The sequence below is a fragment of the Diceros bicornis genome, chromosome 3 (genome assembly GCF_020826845.1).
Source record: "Diceros bicornis minor isolate mBicDic1 chromosome 3, mDicBic1.mat.cur, whole genome shotgun sequence".
Taxonomy (NCBI): Eukaryota; Metazoa; Chordata; class Mammalia; order Perissodactyla; family Rhinocerotidae; genus Diceros; species Diceros bicornis.
The window spans coordinates 25316320-25343574 of NC_080742.1; the positions used below are offsets into that span (position 1 = coordinate 25316320).

General features: G+C 40.9%; 1 protein-coding gene across 1 annotated transcript in view; it reads right to left on the minus strand.

The window, feature by feature from the left end:
* Window positions 1-3023: 3023 nt before the first annotated feature.
* The window catches only part of LOC131393746 (ATP-dependent translocase ABCB1-like), a 94184-nt gene continuing 69952 nt past the window's right edge, over window positions 3024-27255 (minus strand). Inside the window, exons 22-28 of the mRNA XM_058524790.1 lie at window positions 17998-18098; window positions 16610-16750; window positions 14127-14283; window positions 13447-13644; window positions 6669-6875; window positions 4017-4163; window positions 3024-3227 (exon numbers count right to left, since the gene is read on the minus strand). Coding sequence (XP_058380773.1) covers window positions 3024-3227; window positions 4017-4163; window positions 6669-6875; window positions 13447-13644; window positions 14127-14283; window positions 16610-16750; window positions 17998-18098 — 1155 coding nt within the window. The remainder of the gene's footprint in view (window positions 3228-4016; window positions 4164-6668; window positions 6876-13446; window positions 13645-14126; window positions 14284-16609; window positions 16751-17997; window positions 18099-27255) is intronic.

Genomic DNA, 27255 nt, shown 5'->3' on the forward strand with positions numbered 1-27255 from the left:
AACTCTTTGTCAGGTAGATTGTTCATTTCTGTTTCATTTAGATCTTTTTCTGGGGTTTTGTGCTGTTCTCCTACTTGGAACGTACTCCTTTGCCTCCTCATTGTGGCTCTTTCTCTGTGCTTGTATCCATGTATTAGGTAGGTCAGCTACATCTGATCTTGGAGAGGTGGCCTTATGTAAGTGATGCCTTATGAGGCCCAGCAGTGTGCTTCCCTCTTGTCACCAGCTCCAAATGTTCCAGGAGTGACCCCCGTGTGGGCTACATATGTCCTTCTCTTGTGGCAGGGTTGCTCTTGCTGTAGATGCCCAGGGATGCTGAACTGTCCCCATGGCCAGCTGGATGTAATGCTTAGCCATGTGTGGCTGTTATGGACACTTCCTTCTCTTTATCGGGTGTGGGGAGCCCCAGCACAGTTGGCTGCAAGGTCTAATAGCACATTCCTGTTGCAGTTTTTCTGTTAAGTGAGTAAGCTCCCAGCATGGCTGGTTGTGAGGTTCAGGGGTTTACAATTTCTGTAGGCCTCTGACCTATAAGGCCCTTGTCAGCTCTCTTGGGATTGCAGCTGGGTGGAGCTGGCCCCAGGCAGGGGAGCACTCAATTGTTTCAGGCTTTGGAAGGTGGGGCAGATCCCCTATGTGGCTGTTTGAGAAGCACAAGTCTTCTGCAGCTGACAAGACCCACCGCCCACAGGGCCACACACACCCATCAACACAGTCCTGCCCCGTGCCCATGCTCCGACCCCCTGAAGTGGACCCAGTCGCCCCACGACACAGACCCTACATCCTCCCCCAATGCCCCACACACTCCACCTGCTCCTCACACGTGCCCTGCCCCACAGAGGCGGACACACTTGCCCAGCTGCAGGGAATCCAGGCACCTAGGCTGTGCAGGCCCGCAAGTTGCCCAAGGGCTTGTTGTTGGGTGGGGCCAGTCCTTAGGGCGAGCTGCTTGCCCTAGTTGAGCTGGATTAAATCGGTGCTCTAGTGGGTGGAGCAGACCCTGGGAGGAGAGGCCAGGGGGAGAAGTCCAATGGTGTCTGTCAGGGACTGTCAGCAAGCCTGTACCAGGTCACAACAAAGGCTGCCACCAATGTCTCAGTCCCTGGAAAGTTCTCACTTCTCACTGAGATGCACTCATGGCCTATCAGGTGAGTTTCTTTTCACCAAAGGACTGTGCACTTTTCTTTCTGGTGATTTTAGGTTGCTTTCCGAAACAGGTGAATTTGTGCGTGGGCCCTTTATGAGCCGGCTTTAATTTCCTTATGTCCCAGCTTTCTAGGGGTATTCCCTGTTGTTGCTAGTAGCCAGCAAAGCCAGATATTATGACACTTGTCTCAGTTGTGCTGGGTCCAAAAAATGCTTATAGCTGCAACAGTCCCTGCTCAGGTCCCCCTCTCCTCCAGGGAAGGCTGTGTACCTTTGGATTGCTCTGGAGTGGCCGTGAGCAGCTTGGGAAGGTGGCTTTTTTTCTCTCCAGAAGGGAATTTCTGTCTCTTCCACCTCAGTCAGGACTGTTGAGTGTTGTAGGGGTTGCTTATATCCAGTTTTCAGTTCTCTCTCAGGGGTAATTGTTCCAAGAATAGTTGTAGGTCTGTTGTGTCCACAGGAGGAGGCAAGTTCAGAGTCCTCCTATGCCACCATCTTGACACCACCTCCTTGTTTCCCTTTCTAAGTTCAACCACTTGGTGTTCAAAATTGTGCACTTTTTTTCTCTTGTATTTCTTCTGTGGGAATTACCTGACCATGTCCCTTGCCCATTTTTCCTTGGAGATGATGGCATTCTTTTCCTTCTAAAATTCTTTATAGATTGAGACTATCAATTGTTTATAATAAATATGGCAAATATTGCTCCCAGCTTGTGCCTTTCACTCTTGTTAATAGTGCTTTTGGGCTACTTTTCTTTTTTTTTGTACTCCAAGTATCATTCTTTGTGATATCTTCTTTTTTCGCCATGTTTGCATGACGATGTATTTAAACTAATGGCACATTTTAAACATCTGCCACCAGAAGGATCAACTTCGGAAGAGGACTACTAGGAAATGTGATTCATTATCAAAACAGAAAAAGAGTTAATTGTATTTTTACAAGTGCAAAAATAGTAAAATCCTGAAAGAGCCCTTTATAAGAGCAATGCAAAATATTTAATATACATCAGAGTATAGACTTCACAATTGTGCATCCTCTGCCCTACTCCAGTCCCCCAAATCTTGTATTGATCTGTGTGGTTGGTTTGAGAGGCATCATAATGTGGAAATGGAAGAATCAGCAGGATCAAGTCCAAGAAGAATGAATCCAGATGATTTTGTAGGACCCAGTGTGAAAAGATATTTACAATAGGAATTATTTACACTGTTTAACCTTTCCCACAAAAGTTAATTGGTGTTTTTAAAGAAGTCTTTTTTTTTTGAACGCAGAAATGATTTTCAATATTCCAATTGGGAGATGCTATATTTACAGGCATTTTAGACAAGGTGACTCCAGTCATATAAAAGTTTAGTTTTATTATAGGCACTTTGTGCAAACATTCAGTACTTTTTGCTACTTCTATAATCTTTTAGCAAAGCAGTCAGTTACAGTCCAAATAAGAAAATATAAACAAAAATTATATACTTTACTACCAAAATCTACTTTGAATTACTCTATAAATTTCATAATGCAATTAAAACCATTATTTTACTCCATTTGATGATGATTCTTTCTGTTTCTTTCATTATAGTCTCTGAAGACTCAGAACGTGGTGGAATGATCTCCCACTTACCAAAATCTACTTTGAATTACTCTATAAATTTCATAATGCAATTAAAACCATTATTTTACTCCATTTGATGATGATTCTTTCTGTTTCTTTCATTATAGTCTCTGAAGACTCAGAACGTGGTGGAATGATCTCCCACTGTGGCAGGAAATGTTAAATAGGTAACTCTACATAGTTTATTGAGTAAGCACTCGCTTCTTAACTTTGATTAAATGCCACATTTAACAAATATTAGAAAATATTTAACAGCTCATATGGTCACAGTTCACTAGCGCTTTGCTCTAGTTTGGACACTGACCATGGAAAAATAGATGCCTTTCTGCGCCAGCAGCTGTTGGTGCGTGCCATGCTCCTTGACTTTGCCATTCTGAATCACCACTATTAAGTCTGCGTTCTGGATGGTGGACAGGCGGTGAGCGATCACGACGCAGGTGCGGCCTTCTCTGGCTTTGTTCAGAGCTTCTTGGACAACCTGTTCAATGATCACATAAATTAATTCTGATAAAAATAGTCCTCTCCATGACAAGCCTTCCAATTTCTCCAGCCGTAGGTCCTTCTATAACAATGGTGTCAGTGACATATAATAGATTTTACAAAGGAAAGGATTTGTCATATCAGAATATTGAGTCCTAGTTTGGATTAATTCTGAGGCAGGAGTTGTCTATTCTCAAAGTTGTGACAATAAATACAATCCATCAAATCATCTAAAGACATTTACTGGTATGCCTAGCCACATAACATCCTTCAAGGCAGGCCTTTAGTCCAACTCTATAGCAAATGCAGAAGACTGAACACAGGCTGAACACAGCCTCCTCAAATTTGGGAACACCTTTAAATTTGTTTTTCAGATACCTGAATACTCAACATTTTCTTGAACTGAAAATGATTACTAATATTTATCTTAAGGTACAGTCAGCTTTTAACATTGTATTGCCCTCACTTTTTTATACAGTTGCTGAGAAGATGCTGCTGGTAGAAATGAGAAATAATGCCTCCTGAAGGCAGCTTCTCAGGTCAATACACAGTGATCCAGGGCTGTTTGTGGGAGCACAAGTGCTATAATTTGCCTTGCTTCATCTTAGGTCTCTTGAATCACAGCTACAGAAAGTGTTTCAATTCCACTGAAAGCTGACATAAGTAACAATCAACACATCTGGCTAAATTTTGTTCTCTACTGTGGAAGATTAATTTAAGAAGGATAAATTTAAACCTTTTAAGGACAACTGATTCAAGCATGAATGAGTCCAATTTAAATTCTTACCTTCTCACTTTCTGTATCCAGAGCTGATGTAGCTTCATCCAAAAGCAAAATCTGAGGCTGTCTCACAAGGGCGCGAGCTATGGCAACGCGCTGTTTCTGACCGCCAGAGAGCTGAGTCCCTTTGTCTCCTACTCTGGTGTCATATTTCTGAAAACAGGATGTTGTGATTATGAAAAGTAGAACTGATAATAAAGTTCTAAAAAAGAGTCTGCTTACAGAAAACAGGATAACCACTTCCATACACACAAAGAAAGTACAGGTACAGAAGCTAAGAATGGGTTCACAGAGAGTTAAAAAACAAAAACATAGCTCTAAATGGCAGGATTGATTTCTCTCCTTGAAAATAGACATTTGGGTCTTGAAAGTTATGTTTTAGTGTAAGCAAGTCAACATTTTTATGAGGAAGCATATTGTTGCAATGTTAGTCTCTGCCACTCTTCTGATTTCATTATATTTGGGACAAAGACTGGTAGGAGGAAGGAAATTTGATTTGAATAGGCTATGCTTAATAAAATAACTGAAGCTCATTTTATTGATAACCAGCAGGTGACGCTCTCTGCATTATTTTAAAGTGAGGAAGGGAAGAAATTCTTGGGATGCTAGCCTATTGGTGTCTGTTTTTATAAAACTATCTCCAACACTTCAACACTTTTAATGGATGTTAAAGAATTCTGTTTCGATGTCTAACTTTAAAAGCTGAACACTCCTTTTTTTATTTTTGTTTTTAGGGTGCTCCTGAAATTCCTCACTTATTGTTTCCCACAGTAGATAATTGGCACTAACTATTCAATATGATGATAGGGAGAGGAGTTAAAAGGGTATGTTGGGGAGAACAGAAATGTGATGTGACAGACAGCATGTGTAACCTGGAAAACAATACTATCTTATGATTCTCAGGCCCTTGCCAGGCAGAAATTTTAGTCAAACTGTGGGCTCTGATTCTAGCACCCAGAGTTTGACTTTAAAAGCATGTTCAAAGTAGGGTTGCCTATTTTTATTTGCTGTTTCTGGCAACCCTAGGTCCTTGGCATCAGACACAGGTCTCCACCTGCAGATGGAGTGAGAAGACCCGAGGGGAGGTTCTGTCAGATGCTGGGGACAGGCTCCACCCCAGAGCTGCAGCTGGCTGGGCGGAGGAGCACTGCAGTGTGCCCAGGTGAGGTAGGGGTGCCAGGTTGCACTTATTAGTATGGATCCTGTTGAGGCAGTAAAGGCAGGGCTGTAACCCTGAAGGAAGGAGGTAACTAGTACGGCCCTGTGCCAGGTGAGGTAAGTCCAGGTATGAATCACTCAGGTGAAGAAGTGGGTCCTTAGACAGCAGACAGGACTAAGGGGTTTGCCTTCTCCTTCCTCGTCTAGACACTGAGGAAAAGAATCACGACGTCTACAGGTATGCTCTGTGTGACATACGGAGCCCAGGAGCCCAGAAAGGTGGGGCTCCTGTGGTAGACAAATGCCAGAGGGGCAAGTATAATCAATGAGCTAGATAACAGTTACTCTGTGTGATTGTCTTTGGTAAGCCCTAGCCCAGTGGTTCTCAAATTTCAGCCAGCGTCGGTATCACTGGGGCCATTAAAACACAGATTGCTGGACTCCACCTACAGTTTCTGACTCAGCAGGTCTGGGGTAGGGCCTGATATCTGCATTTCTCACACGTTCCCAGGTGATGCTGATGTGCTGGTCCATGCATACCCTTTGAGAACACTGACCTCATTGTTAGTAAAGGGGTTTGCACTGTACGTTTTACATGTTCTAGCCTTGGGAACGGCCAGTTAGCCAGAGTTGGGCTAGAAGGTTACAGGAGGGGAGGGGGAGAATGCCTCCTCCCTGGGGCCTATGATGTGGCAGCAGTTATCCAAAGAGGAGCCTCAGGAAAAGGAAATCTTGGGAAGAGTGGGGGCCACCTGGTATTGCCATCCTTCCCCATGGGGAGATTGCCTTCCTCACCGGTTTGAGGCAACTGAGCTTTCTTTTTTAGGGGGCACTTCCTTACAATAAAGAACATAACTAATGATAATGGAGGCGGGTAGATACCAACCTAAGGGGCTTAAGAGAGAGCGAGAGGTTCCGTTTATCTAACTTCCTAGGAGGAATTCAGAGGACATCCACGGGATAACAGCCCAGGGAGCCGAGGAAAGGTTTCAGTAATCAACCCTGTAAGCAGAGCTTGGGGCCCATGAAATGTGCAATGGTGAGAGATTACACGACCCCATGGTTACTCAGTGACTCAGCCCTAATCAGAGAGAGCCTTCTGGCTAGCATGGGTCCAGTTCCCTGGCCTGGCCTGACGCCACAGAAGGAGGTTTGAGCCTTGGCGGAGAGCTGCATGGAGGCAGAAGGAAGACTGGGAGAGAAATGGGGAGGGAGGGTGATGCCTGCTTCTGTGGGCTCTGCACTTAGACTTAGAGGGAACAGCCTCCCAAACATATGCGCTCTCGGTCAGGCTTGCTCACAGGGAGTAAGCTGGGTGATGAGGTAAAACGTAACATCGAATGGGGACGGGAAGTGTAGCCAGATGCTTGTTTACAGGTGGGTGTGTGTTTTGGTTGCTCATTTCTCTTCACCTTTGGGAAACCAGCCCTTTAGAAATCAAACTATAGGCCACGGAGGCTGCCACATGCTCCTGGGCTCCTAATTTGGAGAGAGACTTACATCAGGCAGTGTCTCGATGAAGGGGTGTATGTTGGCCTCCTTGGCTGCCTGCACAATCTCTTCCTGTGACACGACCCGGCTGTTGTCTCCGTAGGCGATGTTCTCACCAATGCTGCAGTCAAACAGGATGGGCTCCTGGGACACGATGCCCAGGTGTGCTCGGAGCCACTGGACGTTCAGGTGCTTTATTTCTTTGCCGTCAATTAGCTGAAAAGAAGAGGTCACAGATCCACTTCAGGACCAGCACATTGTGAATTTAGCAAGATTAATATCATTGTTTCATACATTAAAATTGCCAAGTTACTGTGAGAGTACCCTTTTGTTGTTGTTTTTAGTTTGGATTGTCAAGGTTAATTGAATAAGGTCATAATTTTATGCTTTGAGGAACTGTCATATTTCTTCTGTTTTAACCCTGGTTTCTGATATATGCACATGCTGCACAGAATAATGCCCCCCACCCCAAGATATCCATGTTCTAATCCATGAGACCTGGGTGTATGTTATGTTACATGGCAAGAGGGAATTAAGGTAGCAGATGGAATTAAGGTAGCTAATCAGCTGACCTCCAAGTAAGAGATTATTTTGGATTATCCATGTGGGCCCAGTGTAATCATCAGGATCCGTAACTGTGGAAGAGGGAGGCAGGAGAATGAGTATCAGAGTGGTGCAGTATGAGAAAGACTCTGAAACAGCAAATAAAACATTGGCTAGCTTAAAGTACTGTTGCTTCCTTAAAACAGGTTGTTGATTAATCAAACTTTGCTCAGTAACAGAGACAGCAGTACACCTGTGCCCGGTGGGAACCCAAAGCCCCAGGATGACCCCAGAACCAAGAATCTTCAGAAATGTTGCCACCTGAGCTCTTTACAAAGCAAGAAGTCCTTCAGTAAGGAAAATGTGGCTTCCAGCAGACCAAGTAGCTTGCTTATGGACTGATTCGAGACTAGCTAATCAGCTTACGTGGATCCAGCTACTGCTTAATAGCCCCTCACTCCTTAAATTTCACCCTGAAAGCTTGGATCACAGAGACAGATTTGAGAGCCTTGCTTCCTGTGTCCTTGCTGGTCGACCTCACAATAAAGCCTTTCTTTTCTCAAAAGCCAGTGCCATGGTATTGGCTTCTGGGTAAATCGGGCAGCAGACCTTTACCTTGTGACAACTGGACCAGTAATTGTTAGCTTTGAGGATGGAGGAAGAGGCCATGAGCTAGAAAAGGCAAGAAAAAGAACTGTCTCCTAGAGCCTCCAGAAGAAACACAGCCCTGCTGATGCCTTGATTTTAGCCTGGTGAGACCCATTTTGGACATCTGACCTCCAGAACTTGTAAGATAATCAATTTATGTTGTTTTAAGCCACTAAATTTGTGGTAAATTTATTACAGCAGCCACAGGAAACTAGGATGATGCATTATATTTCTGGAATGTATCCTGGTATCCTTATTCTTATCTATCGGTTTTTCACAGGAAAAGTAGCCAAGATCAGGGTGGAAATAAATAACTACTATGACCACATAATAGGTTTCTGGTGAGGTTTCTGTTCTGACCTGAGATATTTATGATCAGGTTTTTGAGGAATCAGATGCAGCAGTTAAATGGAATAGAAATGAGTGTGGGAGGGTGGCTGCTATATCTGTAGTTGTTGATCTTGGGAAAGTGAATTAATTTTTCTGTTTCCTTGTCGGTAAAACAGGAATGATGATAATTCCTAAACTCACAGAATTGAGGATTAAATGAGATCATGTAAGGACCCCACTTAGTACAGTGCTGGGCACAGAGGATGTGCTCAAGACTGTCAGCGGTTTGTAACTGGGTGTGTGTGATATACTTGGAATACAGGTGGATGAAAGGATGGACGAACATCTACAATGCTGAGCCAAGGGAGTGGGAAGGAGAGGCTGCCCTTTCTCTACTGACCTGGCTCCCTTGATTATCCTGCAGAAGCCTGGGGAGTGCCCTTTACAGCCTTGCTGATAAAAATCCTTACTCTCTGATGCAGGTATACCTGCCCAAAAGATCTACGTTGCAGGAGAAGTCTGGCATTCAAGTGAGAGAGTTGTTCATCCCCTCTGAAGAAGACATCAGTGACTCAGCTTTGAGCTGTACTAATAGAGGTGATGAGTATATACTGAACTGTATATACTCGCTGTATCCTGTGTGCCTGGCTGGGGACCTCTGGGAGACAGCTGGCCAGGGGTAAGGTACATTCTTTGCTGCAGGAGCACAGCTTCTGTTTGTGAAGCTGGCAGGTGCAGGAATGGAAAGCACAGCCATGACCTTATTAGTACCAAGCCCAGTTGCCATGGAGACTATTCCGAGCATCTGTGCTCCAGGCTTCCTTACAGTGTCAATTGAAGGTGGAAAGTAGAGGGTGGAGAGAGGCAGGAAAAACCATACAAGGATGTGGCGAAACAGCAGATCTTATTAGATGGAACACTGTACTTGAGAAATGGAAATTTGAGGAAAGAAGGAGTGATTGGTTGTTTTTTTCTTTTTCTTTTTTTCTAGGCTTATGCCCCTGGGAGGAAAGTAGACACTGCCTAGGTAATATAATCAGACAAATTTCAATAATCCTAGCAAGTTTTAATGACTTTCTCCGTCACACTGAATACAGTAACACTCTTGGGCCTCCTCATCTCCACACGATACACTGGATTTGCAAAGTATTTAAAACCTGTGTTAGCTGAAGAATTCTTTCTTTAGGGAAGACATGTTTAGAACCCGAAATGTAAAAACAGATCAATTCAGAGCTTCTTAGGCTGAGGCATGGGTGGTGGTCTGAGGGAAGACAAAGAAACTCTGGGAAATCAGTGAAAACTGCTCAAAAGCCACTGCCTAAATAAAAACTTAACTAGGAAAATAAACACATTGGTAATAATAATGTAAGGCCAAATTAAAATGACTAGCTATCTCTATTCTAGATTGTTGAATCTACTGCTTACTGCCACTAGCAAAATCAAATGTTAAATATATATTATTCTGCTATATATATTTACTCTGGAATAAAGATTATAGATGAGTTATTGGGTGCTAGATATATTCTAGGACCTGTGTTAGCATGTCTTATAGATTCTCTGTTTAATCTTCACAATAATCCTTGTGAGGTAGGTGTGATATTAATTGCAATTTAAAAATAAGGAAATGAGCAAAGTTAAGGAACTTGTGCAAGCTCACACAGTTAGTTGGGGAGCTAGGATTGGATCTACACACTATAGGTTGGGTTCTGGTAACACAAGTGTCTCATAATTGAAAGATATTTTCTGACCTCCCTCAAAAGAAGAATGTCCCCATCTTAGTCCAGGGACCCTCTGGGTAATACCCAGACAAAGATAACAGGCTTCTAACTGTATCCAAAGAGGGACAGAGGACTCTGGTGGTGTGTGGGAGGGACAAGAGAAGGGAGAAAGGGAAGGTCAGGGGAAGACCCAAACCAGAGGTGATTTGACAGTGATGCTAAGGAAGCTTAAGCTTCAAGGGCCCTCAATTGCAGATGCATGCTGGGAGTTGAACAGTGTTCTGGTGGGAGAGAGGCCAGGCTGCAGTCAGAAAGCTCTTCCGGGTAACACTGATGATAACCTGCCTAAACAGAATCTTGAAGGTTTCAATATTTTGTTGTGATTTTTTTTTTCATTATAAGCAAATATTCACTTTTGTACCTAATTTTTTATTCATAACTTTGTATTCTTTTAAGTAGAGTCCATAAAATTGTATAACTTTCAGGCACCACAAAAGTTGGAACCTCTCCTCTGTACATTTCCGTAGCTTCAGTTTCCAAAACTCTCTGCAGTTTAACCCCAACCTTTCAAACTGATCAGTTCAGTGGTTTTCCAACTATGGTTGGCATCAGAATCACCTGGGAAGATTGTAAATTTAAAAGGTCAGGCCCTAACCTACTTGAATGAGCCAGGGTGGCTGTGTCCTTCATGAGCTCTCTAGGTCATGATGATACATACCAGTTTGAGAACCTCCACAGGTCACTGTTTCTCAAAGTATGATTCAAGGCCCACTGATGGTCAGGAGAATTTCCTGACCTCAGGATCAAGTCATTTCTTCAGTTCTTATGATCAAATGATGCTCAGATCCACAGACTCATTTTTACATGGTAATAAGAACTCATTACTAGTAACCTACTGACTTATTAAGGGTTACTAATTGATATTCATAAACGAAACTTGGCACATTTACTAGTGTTTATTGGGGACATTTCCACTAAGAAGTCTGGCTGCTGTGCACCACTTGGCAGTGTTTCAAAGATCTAGTGCAAATGCACAGGAGCAGATAATCGTATTCCTACCATAGCTGAGGACACTTTGTTTTCGGTGCATTATCAGTGTTGTCTTGAGAAGGTAATCGTCCTATGCACTCAGCTTTCGTTTCCATATTCTCCTACGTCTGCCCTTCCATACATCAAGAGACTGCAAAGCTAAAAACTTATTTTCCAGACTGCCTTCTGGTTCTGCAAGTAATTGAGGTTCTACCAGTGAGATGCACTGTGCAAAATCTGGAAGGCAGAGGCCAATTCTCTGTAGCAGCCGTGGTAAGCTAACACGTGTTCTGGGAGACGGGAGTTTTTGCAACAGCCAGACTCTGGACTTGTGTCTTCAGGTCTGAGCAGATGTGGCATTGCATAATTTTCTGCAACTTCCTGGCCATAAAATCCCAGCTGCAGTGCTGTGATATGAATGGCCAGGAGCATTTACTTTCACTTTTTACATCTACTCTTCCAGCCCTTTCTGATGATTTTGTAAGCACTTAACTCTCTTTATTAAATATTAATCTACTTGAAATACCTAGAGCAGTTTCCGTTTCCTACGCTGAACCATAACTGATATGGTCCATGTTTTTAATTATCTTCTCCTTGTGTTTCTGTATGTGTAGAATAATCATTAATTTCTTTACTTTCTTGTTTAATTACTGTACTGTGTACCACTGTTGTTTTCAACTCCAGCACTCTGTTATCACTGTTTTTTCCACTAAAGTGACTATGAGTGCAGTAAGGTGGCCATGAGAGTTTTTGTCATTCCTAAGTGGTTAATAATCAAAAAAATTTGAGAACCACAGCTCTAATTAAATCTCCTATTTCAGCCAAACTCGCCTATAGGGACATTGGGGACAAATCACTTATCAACCACAGCTCACATCTCTGGCATCAAATGACGTTCTTGACTGTCCCCCCTTATGCAGCCAGCTCTAGGCCTATCTTCTTCTTTAATCTAACTCATGGAAGTATATGCCCCATCTCTTCAGTTAAAGTCTTTCAGGGCGGACACCATACCCTGTAACTCATTAGAGCTCAACATTTAACACGTTGCTTAATACACGTCTGTTAAAGACTATAATCAGTGTCTGAGAGCTAACATCTCCTTCTCTAATTGCTACATTTGTCAGCGAGGTCTTTATTTAGAGTCCTTTGTTCAAACTTTAACCACAAAATCGAACCATCAAATCAGAATTCACACAAAATATAAAACAGGGTAGTAAACACCAGGATCAAAGCTTATGTAGCTATGGAAGAATGGACTGAGTAAAGGCAAAAGTGTCTTTGAATACAATAAAAAATATTTATAAGTAACCATGATTGCTGTGGGGAAGTAAAAAAAGCCCTGGACTACAGGTTGAAAAAGTTCTATTTTCATGTCAGTCATCTGTGCAAGAAGGGCCCATATGGAGCTGGGCATCATTATGACTACATGGAACAGCTATCCATTCTGGTTGATCGGTGCCCATGCTATTCCAGTTGTTTCATATTTTTAATATCACTTCTGAATACAACCAATAACTAAATGCGTACATAATGAAAATTTCTTCCTGTAAATTTTGTTCCTTCCAATTTGATTCTGTTCCTATTCTCCATTATAATCATTTAAAATTTCACTACTCCCTTCAAGACTCCTATCTCATCCTCAGTACCTGAGACAGTCCCTGACAGGCACTCAGTAAAAGTCTTCTTGAATGTTGAATGAATAAATCTGACCCTTCACTTAATCTCTTACTGCAGAAAACAAAACGGAATCTCTCTGTATTCTTTGTGTGATGCCCAAATTTGCTGATCTCACTTTTCTGTTTTTTCCTTAGAAGGTGTTTCAATGCCCTCTCTCTAGCAATGGTTTTATGTCATCCTCAGCCATAAAAATGCTCAAGATTCCGCCTCCTAAACAATTTCCCTGGACTCTGCCTCCGCACTCAAATTGCTGTTGTTATCTGCCTTTCCTTCACCTTAGATCTTCCCAATAGTCTACACTCAGTCTCCATTTCCCCCCTCACCATACCCCAGCCATGCTAAACTGTTTTCTACCACCACCACTTCACTGAGAATACTTTAAATGTCAGAAGTAGCCCATTATTTGCTAAATCCTATCATGTCTTTTCAGTCTTCATCTTACCCTATCTGTCCCTAGCACCTGTCATTGCTGATTACCTTCTCCCTGTTGAAACCCTCCCCATCCTCGGCTCCCATATTATTTGTCTCTCGTAGCACCTCTCCTCTATCTTTCTGGCTACTTCACTTTTTCGTGGATCTTCTCATGCAAGCTGAAACCTAACCAAGGGAAGGGAGATGGGTGGTAAAAAGGCTGCTTGCAAAAGAGGGTAGAGGGGCAGTGTTGAGAGAGAGCCTGGAGAAGATCAGCACACAGAGTGGAGACCCTATCTAGGATGTCAGCCTTTAAGTGGGAGTGTTGTTTAAAGGTTTGAAAAACCATGGTCTATAGACAAGAATTAAATAGACGCAGGTATTAAGATGATGAAAAACCTGAAATGAGCTCAATGAGAAAGTGTGCTCACCACTGTTCCAGCCAAGGGGTCATAGAATCTCTCAAGGAGCTGGACCACTGTGCTCTTCCCACAGCCACTGCTGCCGACCAGGGCGAGCGTCTGGCCCTTCTTCACCTCGAGACTCAGCCCCTGAAGCACTGGGACATCTGGTCGAATGGGATAGTTGAACACGACTTCATTAAAGGTCACATTTCCTTCCAGTGTATTCTAAAATGAGAGCAATAACAGTAAATTTGCTGTCAGTCTGAAAACTCATTGCATAGTCAACCCCCTCTACCACCAGGTGTCAGAAGGTAGTGAACTTGTATAACAATTAGGATTCATTTGTAACTGCTAGAATGTAATCAATAAGATGTAAAAGGGTCCGTGTTTTCATAGTATGCATTGTTAATACAATACAAATATAACTCAAATCTGTTCCCCAAGAACAGAGTAACCTACATATAATAAAAGCCTTTTAACAGGATTTGCTTATAAATTGGCAATATTTCTATCCCCCTGTTGCTTTGTTATACAGAAATACTGGATATTAACATATATTATTAGCACTTACTAAAATGAACCAACGATCTAGAAAGTTTCATTTTATTACCAGCAAATAAAAAAGCACAGATTTTATTAAATTTTCTCTTAGAAAAACTTCATTGGTCAGTTAGGAGCAGATTATACAACCAAAGCATCAAACTCACTGGCTGTAGGCCTTCGGTGCTATAGCTGTCGATCACAGGGGTTCTTTCAATGATCATGATGATGTGGGCTGCTGACACTTTGGCTTTGGCATAGTCAGGAGCAAATGAACTCACCTGCCCCACTGCCATGGCACCAAAGACAACAGCTGAGAATACCCTGCAGAAAACAAAGACAAAACATGTGCAACGAGTTATGACTGCAAAACTAGAAAGTCGGTACTTCTACAACCAGAGAGCATTGTCTCAACAATTACAAAACAGAAGTTTAGAAATAAAACACTTTTCCTTATTAAGTTCATCCCAGTGTAATAGATTGACTGTAAAATGGCCCATTTTTCATCTTTGTCTGTATCCTTACCTTCTTGTAATGTGACTTTGCAGCTCCTCCATTTAAGAAGTGGAATTTGTTTTCCTACCCTTGGAATCTGGGTTGGCCTTGTGATTTGCTTCAGCCAACAGGATGTGGTGGAAGTGACTTTGCTAGTTCCAAGCCTATGACTCAAGAGGCCTGGTATGTTTTTCTGTCTCTCTCTCTGCCACTACTACATGCCTAGCCTGCTAGGGAACAAGGCACAGATGGAGGATAGCTGTGTGGGCCAAGCCAACTAGCTCGTAGCTCACTGCACACATGAGTGAACTTAGCTGAGATCCACTATGTCCAACGCAGAACTGCCCAGCTGACCCATAGACTTGTGGGCAAAAATAAATGTTTATTATTGTATTTCACTGGGTTTAGTGGTTGGTTGTTATGCAGCATTACTGTGGCAATCAATACTGGATATAGGCAGTGATGCTCATTACATCACATTCTTAGAAAACCTCTGAGCTAGACAGCAAAGACAGACTTCCTTACAGAGCCATATTTCATGCTGCTCTCAAGATGCGTCAGTATTCTTAATTTGTGACGTGGGAATCAGAGCAGCTTCCGCTTGGGAAGATGTCACAAGATATCAAGTCCAACTCTCAATGTTTGTGCCCAGACACTTCTTCCAAGTTGGCTTCCATCCTTTGTTTTAGGAAGTAGCAAGTGTGATCAAGTAAGTCTATTGTTAAAAAGTTCTTTTTCAATTTGAAGAAAAATGTACCTCATTTTGCATGATACAGCCCTTCAAGTATTGGAATATTGTTAAAAAGGCCCTTGGCCTCTTTGATAACTCCTTTCACTCTCAACATTCCAGCTGCCCTCCTCTGGACGCAATTATCCACATGCCTTTTTAAACACTGGGCCTGGAACTCACATAGCACTTGGGGGCCCTCCCATACTAATCCTGAGTCCATCATGTCCTCTCCCCTCGGCTCTAGGCCTATGTTAATGTAGCACACAGCGTCTTTTCTTTTTTTTTTAAATAGCTCTAAATAAATCACACACATGGTTAATCTTGGGCTTGTTATTATTTAGACCTGTGGGATCTTTTTAAAATGGACTGCTCTTCAGACAGGTCTCCCCTTTCCTTTACTTGGAAGATTGATTTTCCGAATCAAAACGCCCAAGTGTCAGCAACTTTCATCAGTTCAATGCCTTACCCTGGAGTAAAGCGGTATATCAAATAATTATCTAACCAAAGCCCCAATGCCAATGATTCTGGTTTTGATCTTTTGGTCATAGTCATAAGTAGCAGCTGCATATCATTTTTCAGACAGAGATATTAAGTAGAAATTTTAAATCTTCTGTTGGGGTAATCCTGAGCAAACTATAATGCATGTACAAGTCAGTGCCTAAATAGGATGGAAATATTATACTAACACATTATATTGCCAGGCTTAGATGATTCTGGTTTAAACGTAAAACTGTATTACCACTAATTATGATTGCTATCAAAGGGGAGAATCTCACCCATCACCAAATCTAGATGCTCAGAAAGATTACACACACTTTTCATGACCAGACTGCATATTTGAGCGCTTTAGAAGTAGAACTAAGTCCAGGCCTGTTTTCTCCGTGACCGAGGTACAATTTTCTCCATTCAGAGAAACGTAGCACAAATTCCAATCTAGCTTTTCCTTTGTCATTTCTGAATTTCTCCAGCTCTCACCTTCTAGCTGCTCTTTTTTATCAAGGAAAGCAAATTTATCCTGGAATCTCCCAGGGCTTGCAGAACTCAGTGCTCCACACCTGTTCTTTACCTGTCCTTTTAAAGGAGCTCCTTTTAAAGGAGCCAGTCAGGCACTTGGCTCAGGTTTTGGCTTCTTCCCAAACGCCAAGGCCTTCTGGAAACCCCTTATTGAATCACTACCCCACCTAGCCAGAGATTCAGAAAGGTCAAATGTGTGAGTCAGCACTGGGGTGTGGGGAAGCCACTGATTCCCCAAATGAAATGGGGTGCTTCAGTGATAACAGACGGATTCTGAGGCAAAATGCCACCTTCTGAATCATGAAAATCTCTCCATGAAGCTTCACAGTAAGGTTTTCTCTCCAGGCATGAAGCACATTCACCTTGGTTTTACTTCTGGAATTTATTGGTAAATATTAACCCGATACTTACAACAGAACATCCTGAAAGCTCATGAACTGATGTGCCATCAAGTAGGCACTGAACTGGAAACAGCAAGCATAGGAAAAATACATCATTGCCTGGGTGAGGGCAAATGTGATTCCAAAGATGTGTGCTTTCCTCAAGGAGTTTCTGAAAAGAAGACGTTTTGAAACTTACTTGACTTGCATTTCTCAGTGCTTAAAATGCAACATTTGATAGATTAGCAGTGGGGCAAGGAGGAGCGGCAAACAAAAATAGGTTTAGTTTCCAAAAAATTGAGTTTGGTCCTCACTTTACCACTTGTGAAAATTTAGGAAACTGCCTAATGGAGGATTAACCACACACACCTCAGAGTGTTGAGGTAAAGTTACAATAAGCCAAGGAAAACATGAAGAGTCTGTTAGGGATTAATAAATAGACGTTCCTTCCCTTTTTCCCCCACTCTTGGACATATAACATGTATGTGCTCTATAGTAAACATTCATTCAGCACACATTTACCCAACACGTACAAGCTGTAGGGACCACGCTGGGCGACACAGAGGAATCAGGCACGTTCTTGCCCTGGGGGACCCAGGGATTGAGTTGGATTATAATTTTTGCAGTGGAGGTACCTTATGAATAACATGTTATGGGAAAAAAGGAGGAAGCACTGAACTCTCTGGAGGAGTTAGAGAAGGCTTCACAAAGGAATGAACATTCGTGGATTTTCTGAGCCACGTGGAACTGGGCAATGTGGAGTCAGGCTGGTGAGTGGGCAGCTCTCTGGGCCTCCAACTCCTGCTTCAACCAGATCACCTCTGCTTTTATCTGTTTCATATATTGGGATTTCAAATAAAATTTTTTTCAGGAAAAAAGGCTCTACTATCATTAAAAAAAAAAACTTTGAAAATTCATCAATAAAGTCCAGCTTTCTCCTTTTACCACAGAAGAAACTGAGACTCAGAGGTTGGGCTTGCTTTTATGGTCACATCAATTTTCACAGCCCTCACTGGATGAGTTCATTAAAGGAGGAACAGAAGGTCCACTGGAGAAGAGTAAAGAGAGGAAGGGAAGGCAAACTCATGAAGCACCACCTCCTCAGGTCCAACTCATTTCCAATGAGAGCAAATAATAGGGTCATTATCCAAACGTGGCAACGGAAAGTCATTCTCAACATCCTCTCTCCCCGCTTCCCATCAGTTACCTGCTCTTACAGCTTCTACCTCAGAGATGCCCCTGCCTTAGGTCAGGGTCTTGTGATTTCTCTCTGGATAATTACAAGTGCTTCCCAACTGGTTCCCTTCCAGTAGTTTCTCCACCTGTTCCCTACCTTTCAGCCAAAGTAATCCTCCTGAAAACAAATCTGATGATTGAAAAACTCTCCACTCTCCCCTCCCACTCTTCAGTGGTTATTACCTATACGGGACTTGCAAATTCTGTGCATACATATCTTCAAACTTCTGCTCCAGAGTCAAAGAAACAACAGTTCGGAAGTTTTCTATTGCTTCAGTAGCGATCTGTAACAGAGAACACCCAGTCACTAAGAGGCCCAAAGGCAAACAGTGGCAATTAGTTTGAATTCCATAAGAGAGATTCATAAAATTAATTTTATATTACACATTTATTTACTATGACCTATGAGCTTCTTTACTATGGAAAAGGATTGTAAGTAATTTATCAAATCTAGTTTTAGATCTGGAAGGAAGTTTGGCTACTTCAACTCCTCTTTACAGAAAGAGAAAGCGAAGACTTAAACAGATGAAAGAATTTGCCTAAAGATACATAGCTTGACAGTGGCAAAATTAACCTTAGAACTCAGTATTTTACTTCTATTGCAGTGCTCATTCTTCTATGATGGTCACATCTTAAGTTTATAGTTATTTTAAATATATTTTTTAAATGTGATGTTTATATTTTTCTCTTTATAATTGTCATTCATGACAACTGAAGACTATTTGGAAAATAGTGAAGAGATAAAGAAGGTAATAAAAAATTACATATTGGTGTACTTTACATATTAGCTTACATGTTGTTTTTACCTAAGCATATACATATTTAACAAAATTGGATCAAATTCTGTATTTGGCTTTATATCATTATTTATTACCTTAACACATATCAAGAACATTTTCCAAGGTCATTAAATATACATTTCTAATGGGATGTTTAATGGGCCACTTACTATCCCAGCTAGATAAGCATTCCTTACTGCTGAACAAGGTTTTCAATTCTTTTCTTACTAAAAATAATGGTGTGATAAACATCCTTGTACATAAACATTTGTCCATATTGAATTATCTTCTTAGGGGAAGTTCTTAAAAGTGAAATTACTAGGTCAAAGGGAATAAACTAATTTTTAAGGTACATGGCACATTATCAATTTGTTTCCTAGAAAGTTTCTATCATTCAATTACATTTTAATTGAATGTAACTTCCACCAAGGCTATTTGATTAGGACAAATACATCCTTTACAACCTTTTGAAGTCTGGGTAAATGTCTGTGGAAAATATGAAAAACACCAGTGCACAAAATGAGATTTCAGCCTACATCAGCATTGGGACCTTTAAACACCTCTCTGTCTTGTTCTCCTCAACTAAAAAATGATGGGGATGGACGAGAGGGTCTCTAAAGTCCCTCTAACTCTATAATTCTAAGACAAATTAGTTTCTAGAATTATAAGTCTATAAATCAGTGAGTAAGAGAAATTACTCTTATTGTTTACTATGTGCTTCCTTTCTCTGGCCTTTACACTGATCAGAATTGATTCTAATAAAGACACATTCAAATACATTAGAGTGATTTACAGCTTAAAAATCATAAAAACCAAATCTAACTTATTCTTCACTGAATCCTCCACAGATTATCTAACTCCAAAGATAATAGCAAATATTTGATATGACATTAAGTCAGTTTTAGAAACTAATGCAAAGGATTTTAGAAGAAAATAATTAATACCATACTCTTAAAAATAAAAACTTATTAGAGTGACATCAGTGTCATGGCCGAGTGAGCTTTCCTGTAAACTCTTCCCCCAATAAGATACAACAAAAGGAACAGTCACAGATCAACAACGGACTCCTAGACAGCAAAAAGGAAGATTGGAAAGATCCACACTGCCGCACTTCTGAGAGTGGACATGCTGGGGTCCCCGGAGGAAGTGGGGAGAGGTAAGGAGAAATCCTCTCCCTCCCCATCAGATCAGCGATCCTGGTCCTCGAGGCTCCCAGAGAGGGGGGAGGAGCGGCCCTCTGCGGGGAAACCGTAGCTCTTCGGGCTCTCTCAGCCAGTGGGAAACTCCCACACAGAGGACTCACAACTGCTGCAGGGGTGCCATCAACATCTGAGCACCCCAGGAGAGCAGATAACGAGAGGTGGCCAAGAAGCCCCCCACGCCAGGGACCCAGTGGGCAAAAGAGAGAGTACCACCCCTCCCCACCTCTCAAGCCAGACACTGAAGCTCAGCCAACCAGACCAGTCCGAGTGACTGGCTGATCGCAGTGAGCAGCCAGGGCAGAGCGCAGGGGCCTCAGATTACACAGCCCTTAACCCCCACATGGTGGCAGCAGGTGGAAATTGCAACCAGATATTTCCAAGATGAGGAATAACAAAGCGAATTCAGGAACCACAATGCACAGGTACATGAAATCACCATACCAGAAGGAAAATCATAAGCACCCAGAAACCAACCCTGAAGGCACAGAAATCCATAACCTAAATGACAGAGATTTCAAAATAGCTATCATAAAAAACTCAATGAAATACAAGATAACAGAGACAAACAATTCAACGAGATAAGGAGTTTCTCCACAAAAGAGATTGAAATCATAAAGAAAAACCAATCATTATTGATGGAGATGAAGAACACAATGGAGGAGATAAAGGAGAATCTGCAATCTTTAAAGAACAGAGCTGACAATATGGAGGAAAGAATTAGCATTATAAAGGATAGCAATACAGGTATGCTCCAGATGGAAGAGAAGAGAGAACTAAGACTAAAAAGAAATGAAGAAAGTCTCCAAGAAATATCTGACTCTATTAAGAAATGTAACATAAGAATTATAGGTATTCCTGAGGGAGAAGAGAGGGAAAGAGGAAGAGAGAGCCTATTCAAGGAAATAATAGCTGAGAACTTCCCAAATCTGGGGAAGGAGCAGGAAATACCAGTAAGTGAAGCCGATACGTCACCTACATACATCAACAGGCAAAGACCCACTCCACGACATATAGTGATAAGGCTGGCTAAAGTCAATGACAAAGAAACAATACTAAGGGCAGCTAGATAAAAACAAAAAATAACGTACAAAGGAACTCCCATCAGGCTCTCAGCAGATTTCTCAACAGAAACTTTACAGGCTAGGAGGGACTGGAATGATATATTCAAAATACTGAAAGAAAAAACTTTCAGACAAGAATACTCTATCCAGCGAAAATATCCTTCAAATATGATGGAGAAATAGTAATTTTCCCAGATAAACAATAGCCAAAGGAATTCATGGCCATGAGACCCCCACTACAAGAAATACTCAAGAAGGCCCTCAGGCCTGAAAAAAAGAAGAGAAAGGGAATACAAAGCTTGGAGCAAGGAGAAAAATCAGTAGACAAAATCAGAAAAATAGCAGATCTTTACTGGAATAGGTTAGCAAACACTTAAATACCAAAATCAAAGATCAAAGGAAGGAAATCACCAAAAATAAATATAACCTCATCACTGTAAACACACACCCACAACACAAGATAGAATAAGGTATAACAAGAACGACTTAGAAGGGGAAGAGGAAAGAGATTGAATTGACTTAGTATAAGGAAATAAGAGGCCATGAGATAATGGGCTATCTCATACACAAGATTTTTTACACAAACCTCAAGGTTACCACTAAACAAATAATCAAAACAAAATCACATATGATAAACAAAGAGAAAACTAGAAGAGTCATAAGACAGAACAACCAAACTGAATTGGCAGTCCGAAACACATGGGACATGAAACAAAGGAAAGGCAAAAGAACCAGAAAATAAGTGACAAAACAGCAACATTAAGCCCTCATATATCAATAATTACCCTAAATGTAAATGGATTGAACTCTCCAATCAAAAGATACAGAGTGGCAGGATGGATGTAAAAAGCAAGACCCAACAAGATGCTGCCTCCAGGAAACACATCTCAGCTCTAAAGACAAGCACAGGCTCAGAATGAAAGGATGGAAGACAATATTCCAAGCTAACGGCAAACAAAAGAAAGCAGGTGTTGCCATACTCATATCAGACAAAGTAGACTTCAAAATAAAACAGGTTAAGAGAGACAAAGAAGGGCAATATATAATGATAAAAGGGACACTCCGCCAAGAAGACATATCAATTATAAACATATATGCACCCAACATAGGAGCACCAAAGTACATAAAGCAACTATTAACAAACCTAAAAGGAGACATTAACAACAACACAATAATAGTAGGGGATCTTAATACCCCACTTACACCAATGGATAGATCATCCAGACAAAAAGTCAATAAAGAAACAGTGGACTTAAATGAAAAACTGGACGAGATCGATCTAGTAGACATATACAGAGGACTCCATCCCAAAACAGCTGACTACACATTCTTCTCAAGTGCGCACGGAACATTTTCGAGGATAGACCATATGTTGGGAAACAAAGCAAGCCTCAATAAATTTAAGAAGACTGAAATCATAACAAGCATCTTTTCAGACCATAATTCTATGAAACTGGAAATCAACCACGAGAAAAAAACTGGGAAAGTGACCAAGATGTGGAGATTAAACAACATGCTACTGAACAACCAATGGATCATTGATGAAATTAAAGGAGAAATCAAAAAATATCTGGAAACAAACGAAAAGGAAAATATGCCATACCAAATCACATGGGATGCAGGAAAAGCAGTCCTGAGAGGGAAACTCATAGCGATACAAGCCCACCTTTTCTTTTTTCTTTTGCCCCAAAAGCCCCAGTAGATAGTTGCATGTCATAGCTGCACATCCTTCTAGTTGCTGTATGTGGGACGTGGCCTCAGCATGGCTGGAAAAGCGGTGCATTGGTGTGTGCCCAGGATCCGAACCAGGGCCGCCAGCAGCGGAGCGCGTGCACCTAACCGCTAAGCCACGGGGCCGGCCCAAGCCCACCTTAACAAACGAGAAAAAGCCCAAATAAGCAACCTTAAATTACACCTAACAGAACTAGAAAAAGAAGAACAAACAAAGCCCAAAGTCAGCAGAAGGAGAGAATTAATAAAAATCAGAGCAGAAATAAATGAAATTGAGACCAAAAAACAATAGAAAGGATTAATGAAACAAAGAGTTGGTTCTTTGAGAAGATAAACAAAATTGACAAACCCTTAGCCAGACTTACTAAGAAAAAAAGACAAAAGGCTCAAATCAATAAAATTAGAAATGAAAGAGGAGAAATTACAATGGATACCATTGTAATTGGTATCCATTGTAAATACAATGGATTATAAGAGAATACTATGAGAAATTATATGCCAACAATTGGACAACCTGGAAGAAATGGATAAATTCTTAGACTCATACAACCTCCCAAAACTGAACCAAGAAGAAATGGAGAATCTGAATAGACCAACACAAGTAAAGAGATTGAAACAGTAATCAAAAACCTCCCCAAAAATTAAAGTCCATGACCAGATGGCTTCTCCAGTGAATTTTACCAAACATTCAAAGAAGATTTAATACCCATCCTTCTCAAACTATTCCAAAAAATAGAGGAAGATGGAACACTTCCTAACTGATTCTACGAGGCCAACATCACAGTGATACCAAAGGTAGACAAAGACAATCCAAAGAAGGAAAGTTACGGGACAATATTGCTGATGAACATAGATGCAAAAATCCTCAACAAAATATTGGCAAACCGAATACAGTAATACATTAAAAAGATCATACACCATGATCAAGTGGGATTTATACCAGGGACGCAGGGATGGTTCAATATCCGCAAATCAATCAATGTGATACACCACATCAACAAAACAAAGAATAAAAACCACATGGTCATCTCAATAGATGCAGAGAAGGCATTTGACAAGAAACAACATGCATTCATGATAAAAACTCTAAATAAAATGGGTATAGAAGGAAAGTACCTCAACATAATAAAGGCTCTTTATGACAAACCCACAGCCAACATCATACTCAAGGGGAAAGAGTGAAGGCCATTCCTCTGAGAACCGGAACGAGACAAGGCTGCCCACTCTTGCCACTCTTATTCAACATAGTACTGGAGGTTTTGGCCAGAGCAATTAGGCAAGAAAAAGGCATAAAAGGAATCCAAATAGGCAACGGAGAAGTGAAACTCTCAGTATTTGCAGATGACATGATTTTGTATATAGAAAACCCTCAACTGGAAAACTATTAGAAATAATCAACAACCACAGCAAAGTCACAGGGTACAAAATCAGATGAGATCGGGCGTGTTCAGGGTGGTAGGGCCGTAGACAAAATCAATCTACAAAAATCAGTTGCATTTCTGTATGCTAATAACAAACTAACAGAAAGAGAGCTCAAAAAGATAATACCATTTACAATGGCATCAAAAAGAATAAAATATCGAGGAATAAATCTTACCAAGGAGGTGAAAGACCTATACAATGAAAACTACAGGACATTATTGAAAGAAATCCATGATGACATAAAGAAATGGAAAGACATCCCATGCACCTGGATTGGAAGAATAAACATAGTTAAAATGTCTATATTACCTAAAGTAATCTACAGATTCAACGCAGTCCCAATCAGAATCCCAATGACATTCTTCACGGAAATAGAAAAAAGAATACTAAAATTCATGTGGGGCAACAAAAGACCCCGAATAGCTAAAGCAATCCTAAGAAAAAAGAACAAAGCTGGAGGCTTCACAATCCCTGACTTCAAAACATACTACAAAGCAATAGCAATCAAAACAGCATGGTACTGGTACAAAAACAGACACACAGATCAATGGAACAGAATTGAAAGCCCAGAAATAAAACCACACATATACAGACAGCTAATTTTCGACAGAGGAGCTAAGAACATACAATGGAGAAAGGAAAGTCTCTTCAATAAATGGTGTTGGGAAATCTGGACAGCCACATGCAAAAGAATGAAAGTGGACCATCTGCTATCGCCGTTCACAAAAATTAACTCAAAATGGATCAAAGACCTGAAGGTGAGACCTGAAACTATAAAACTCATAGAAGAGAAAATATAGGCAACACACTATTTGACATTGGTCATAAAGCAATCTTTTCGGATGACATGCCTACCCAGACTAGAGAAACTAAAGAAAAAATAAGCAAGTGGGACTTTATCAGATTAAAGAGCTTCCACAAGACAAATGAAACCAGAATCAAGGTGAACAGACAACCCACCAGCTGGGAGAAAATATTTGCAAAACATATATCTGACAAGGGGTTAATCTCCATAATATGTAAAGAACTCACATAACTGAACAACAAAAAAACAAACAACCCGATCAAAAAATGGGCAGAGGAAATGAACAGACACTTCTCCAAAGAAGATATACAGATGGCCAATAGGCACATGAAAAGATGTTCAACATCACTAATCATCAGGGAAATGCAAATCAAAACAACACTAAGATATCACCTCATGCCCGTTAGAATGGCTATAATCACCAAGACAAAAAACAACAAATGTTGGAGAGGATGTGGAGAAACAGGAACCCTCATACACAGCTGGCGGGAATGCAAACTGGTGCAGCCTCTATGGAAAACGGTATGGAGACTCCTCAAAGAATTAAAAACAGAAATACCCTAAGATCCCACTACTTGGAATCTATCCAATGAACCTGAAATCAACAATCCAAAGAGGCTTATGCACCCCTATGTTCATTGCAGCATTATTCACTACAGCCAAGAAGTGGAAGCAACCCAAGTGTCCCTCGACTGATGATTGTATCAAGAAGATGTGACATATATATACAATGGAATACTACTCAGCCATAAAAAAGACAAAATCATCCCATTTGCAACAACAAGGATGGGCCTGGAGGGTATTATGTTAAGTGAAATAAGCCAGAAAGAGAAAGACAAACACTGTATGATCTCACTCATATGTGGAATGTAAACCAACACATGGACAGAGAAAACTATATTGTCGTTACCAGGGGCAATGGGGGTAGGGGGTGGGCACAAGGGGTGAAGAGAGACATATATATGGTGATGGACAAACAAAAATGTACAACCAAATATTTCACAATGTTATAAACTATTAAAACATCAAAAAAAAAAGAAAACTTATTGGGGGCCAGCCCGGTGGCATAGTCATTAAGTTCACACGCTCTGCTTCGGTGGCCCCGAGTTTGCCGGTTCGGATCCCAGGCGTGGACCTATGCACCGCTTATCAAGCCATGCCGTGGTGGCACCCCACATACAAAAACTGGAGGAAGTCTGGCACAGATGTTAGTTCAGGGACAGTCTTCTTCAAGCAAAAAGAGGAAGATTGGCAACAGATGTTAGCTCAGGGCCAATCTTCCTCACCAAAGATAAATAAAAATTTATTTAAAAGATAAAGTTAAAAATATTATATTCTGACCCAGTAGGCCAAGAAGATTGAACTATGTTTACCATAAGCTAATTACAAATACTGGGAAACATCCTTAAATAAAGCTCTTTACACATTATAAATATAACATATACTCATTTTAGAAAATCCTAAAAGTACAGAAAGCAAAAGCTTATGGGAAAAATCCACCTGCAGTCAAACCTCCCAAAGGCAACACTTGTTCAGACCCATGTTAGAAATATTTTCAATTATAAGGTTTCAAACAAACAAATTGGTTTGTTTGCCATTTTAAGAAAGAGATGTTTTGCCATTTTAAGAAAATCCAACAAACTACAACAGCATCTTCTGGAAAACAGATTTTACTGTAAATTTCAATGGAATGGTTTTAAGAAATATTTTCTGTGTGCTGTTTCCTAAGTCAGATGTGTTTTGTTTGTGATTTGTTAGTAAACGTCGTCATTTTTAGAGTGTGAACAGCCCAATAAAAGAGAGAGTTCGAGTCACAGACCTTGCTTGCTGAGTAAAACAATATAATCACTTCACAATTGTCTGTATTATGCCACACAATGAAGCAATTAGGAAAAGGCTCAATTAGTACTTTGCATCCGCACAGCTTCCTTTATTCTAAGAGTTTTCAGTAGAGACTCAGTAACCACTATGAGGAGAGAGAACTTCTAATTCAAGAAGAGTAAATAGCACTGAGTTTCCCTCAGAAACTGTCATGCACTCAAAAATTGTGAAGACAGGAAAAAATATTTTTGTTTCTAGAAAGAAGGAAAAATCTCCTCACACTTCTCTTCCTACCCTCAAATAAACTGAAGTTTGATTACAGCTTTTATTTCTGAAAAGGAGAAAGCATCTATTTTATAAAAATGTTCATTAGTCAATAATAATGTGACAGAAATCTGTGGAGCACAGATCATGGGCAGGGTAGAGGTTATGAGCAGGCTCTGACATCACACAGTCCTGCTCTGGAATCCTGGGCCTGCTCTGTCCCTTTGGCAAACCAACAGATATGGTCCTGGTCCCCATAGAACTTATGTTTTTGATATATTTTACCTCTTTTTTGTGTCTGTACCCCTTAACCTCTTATCATGGAAATAGATATTTTTAGTACTTTTGTCTTTTGA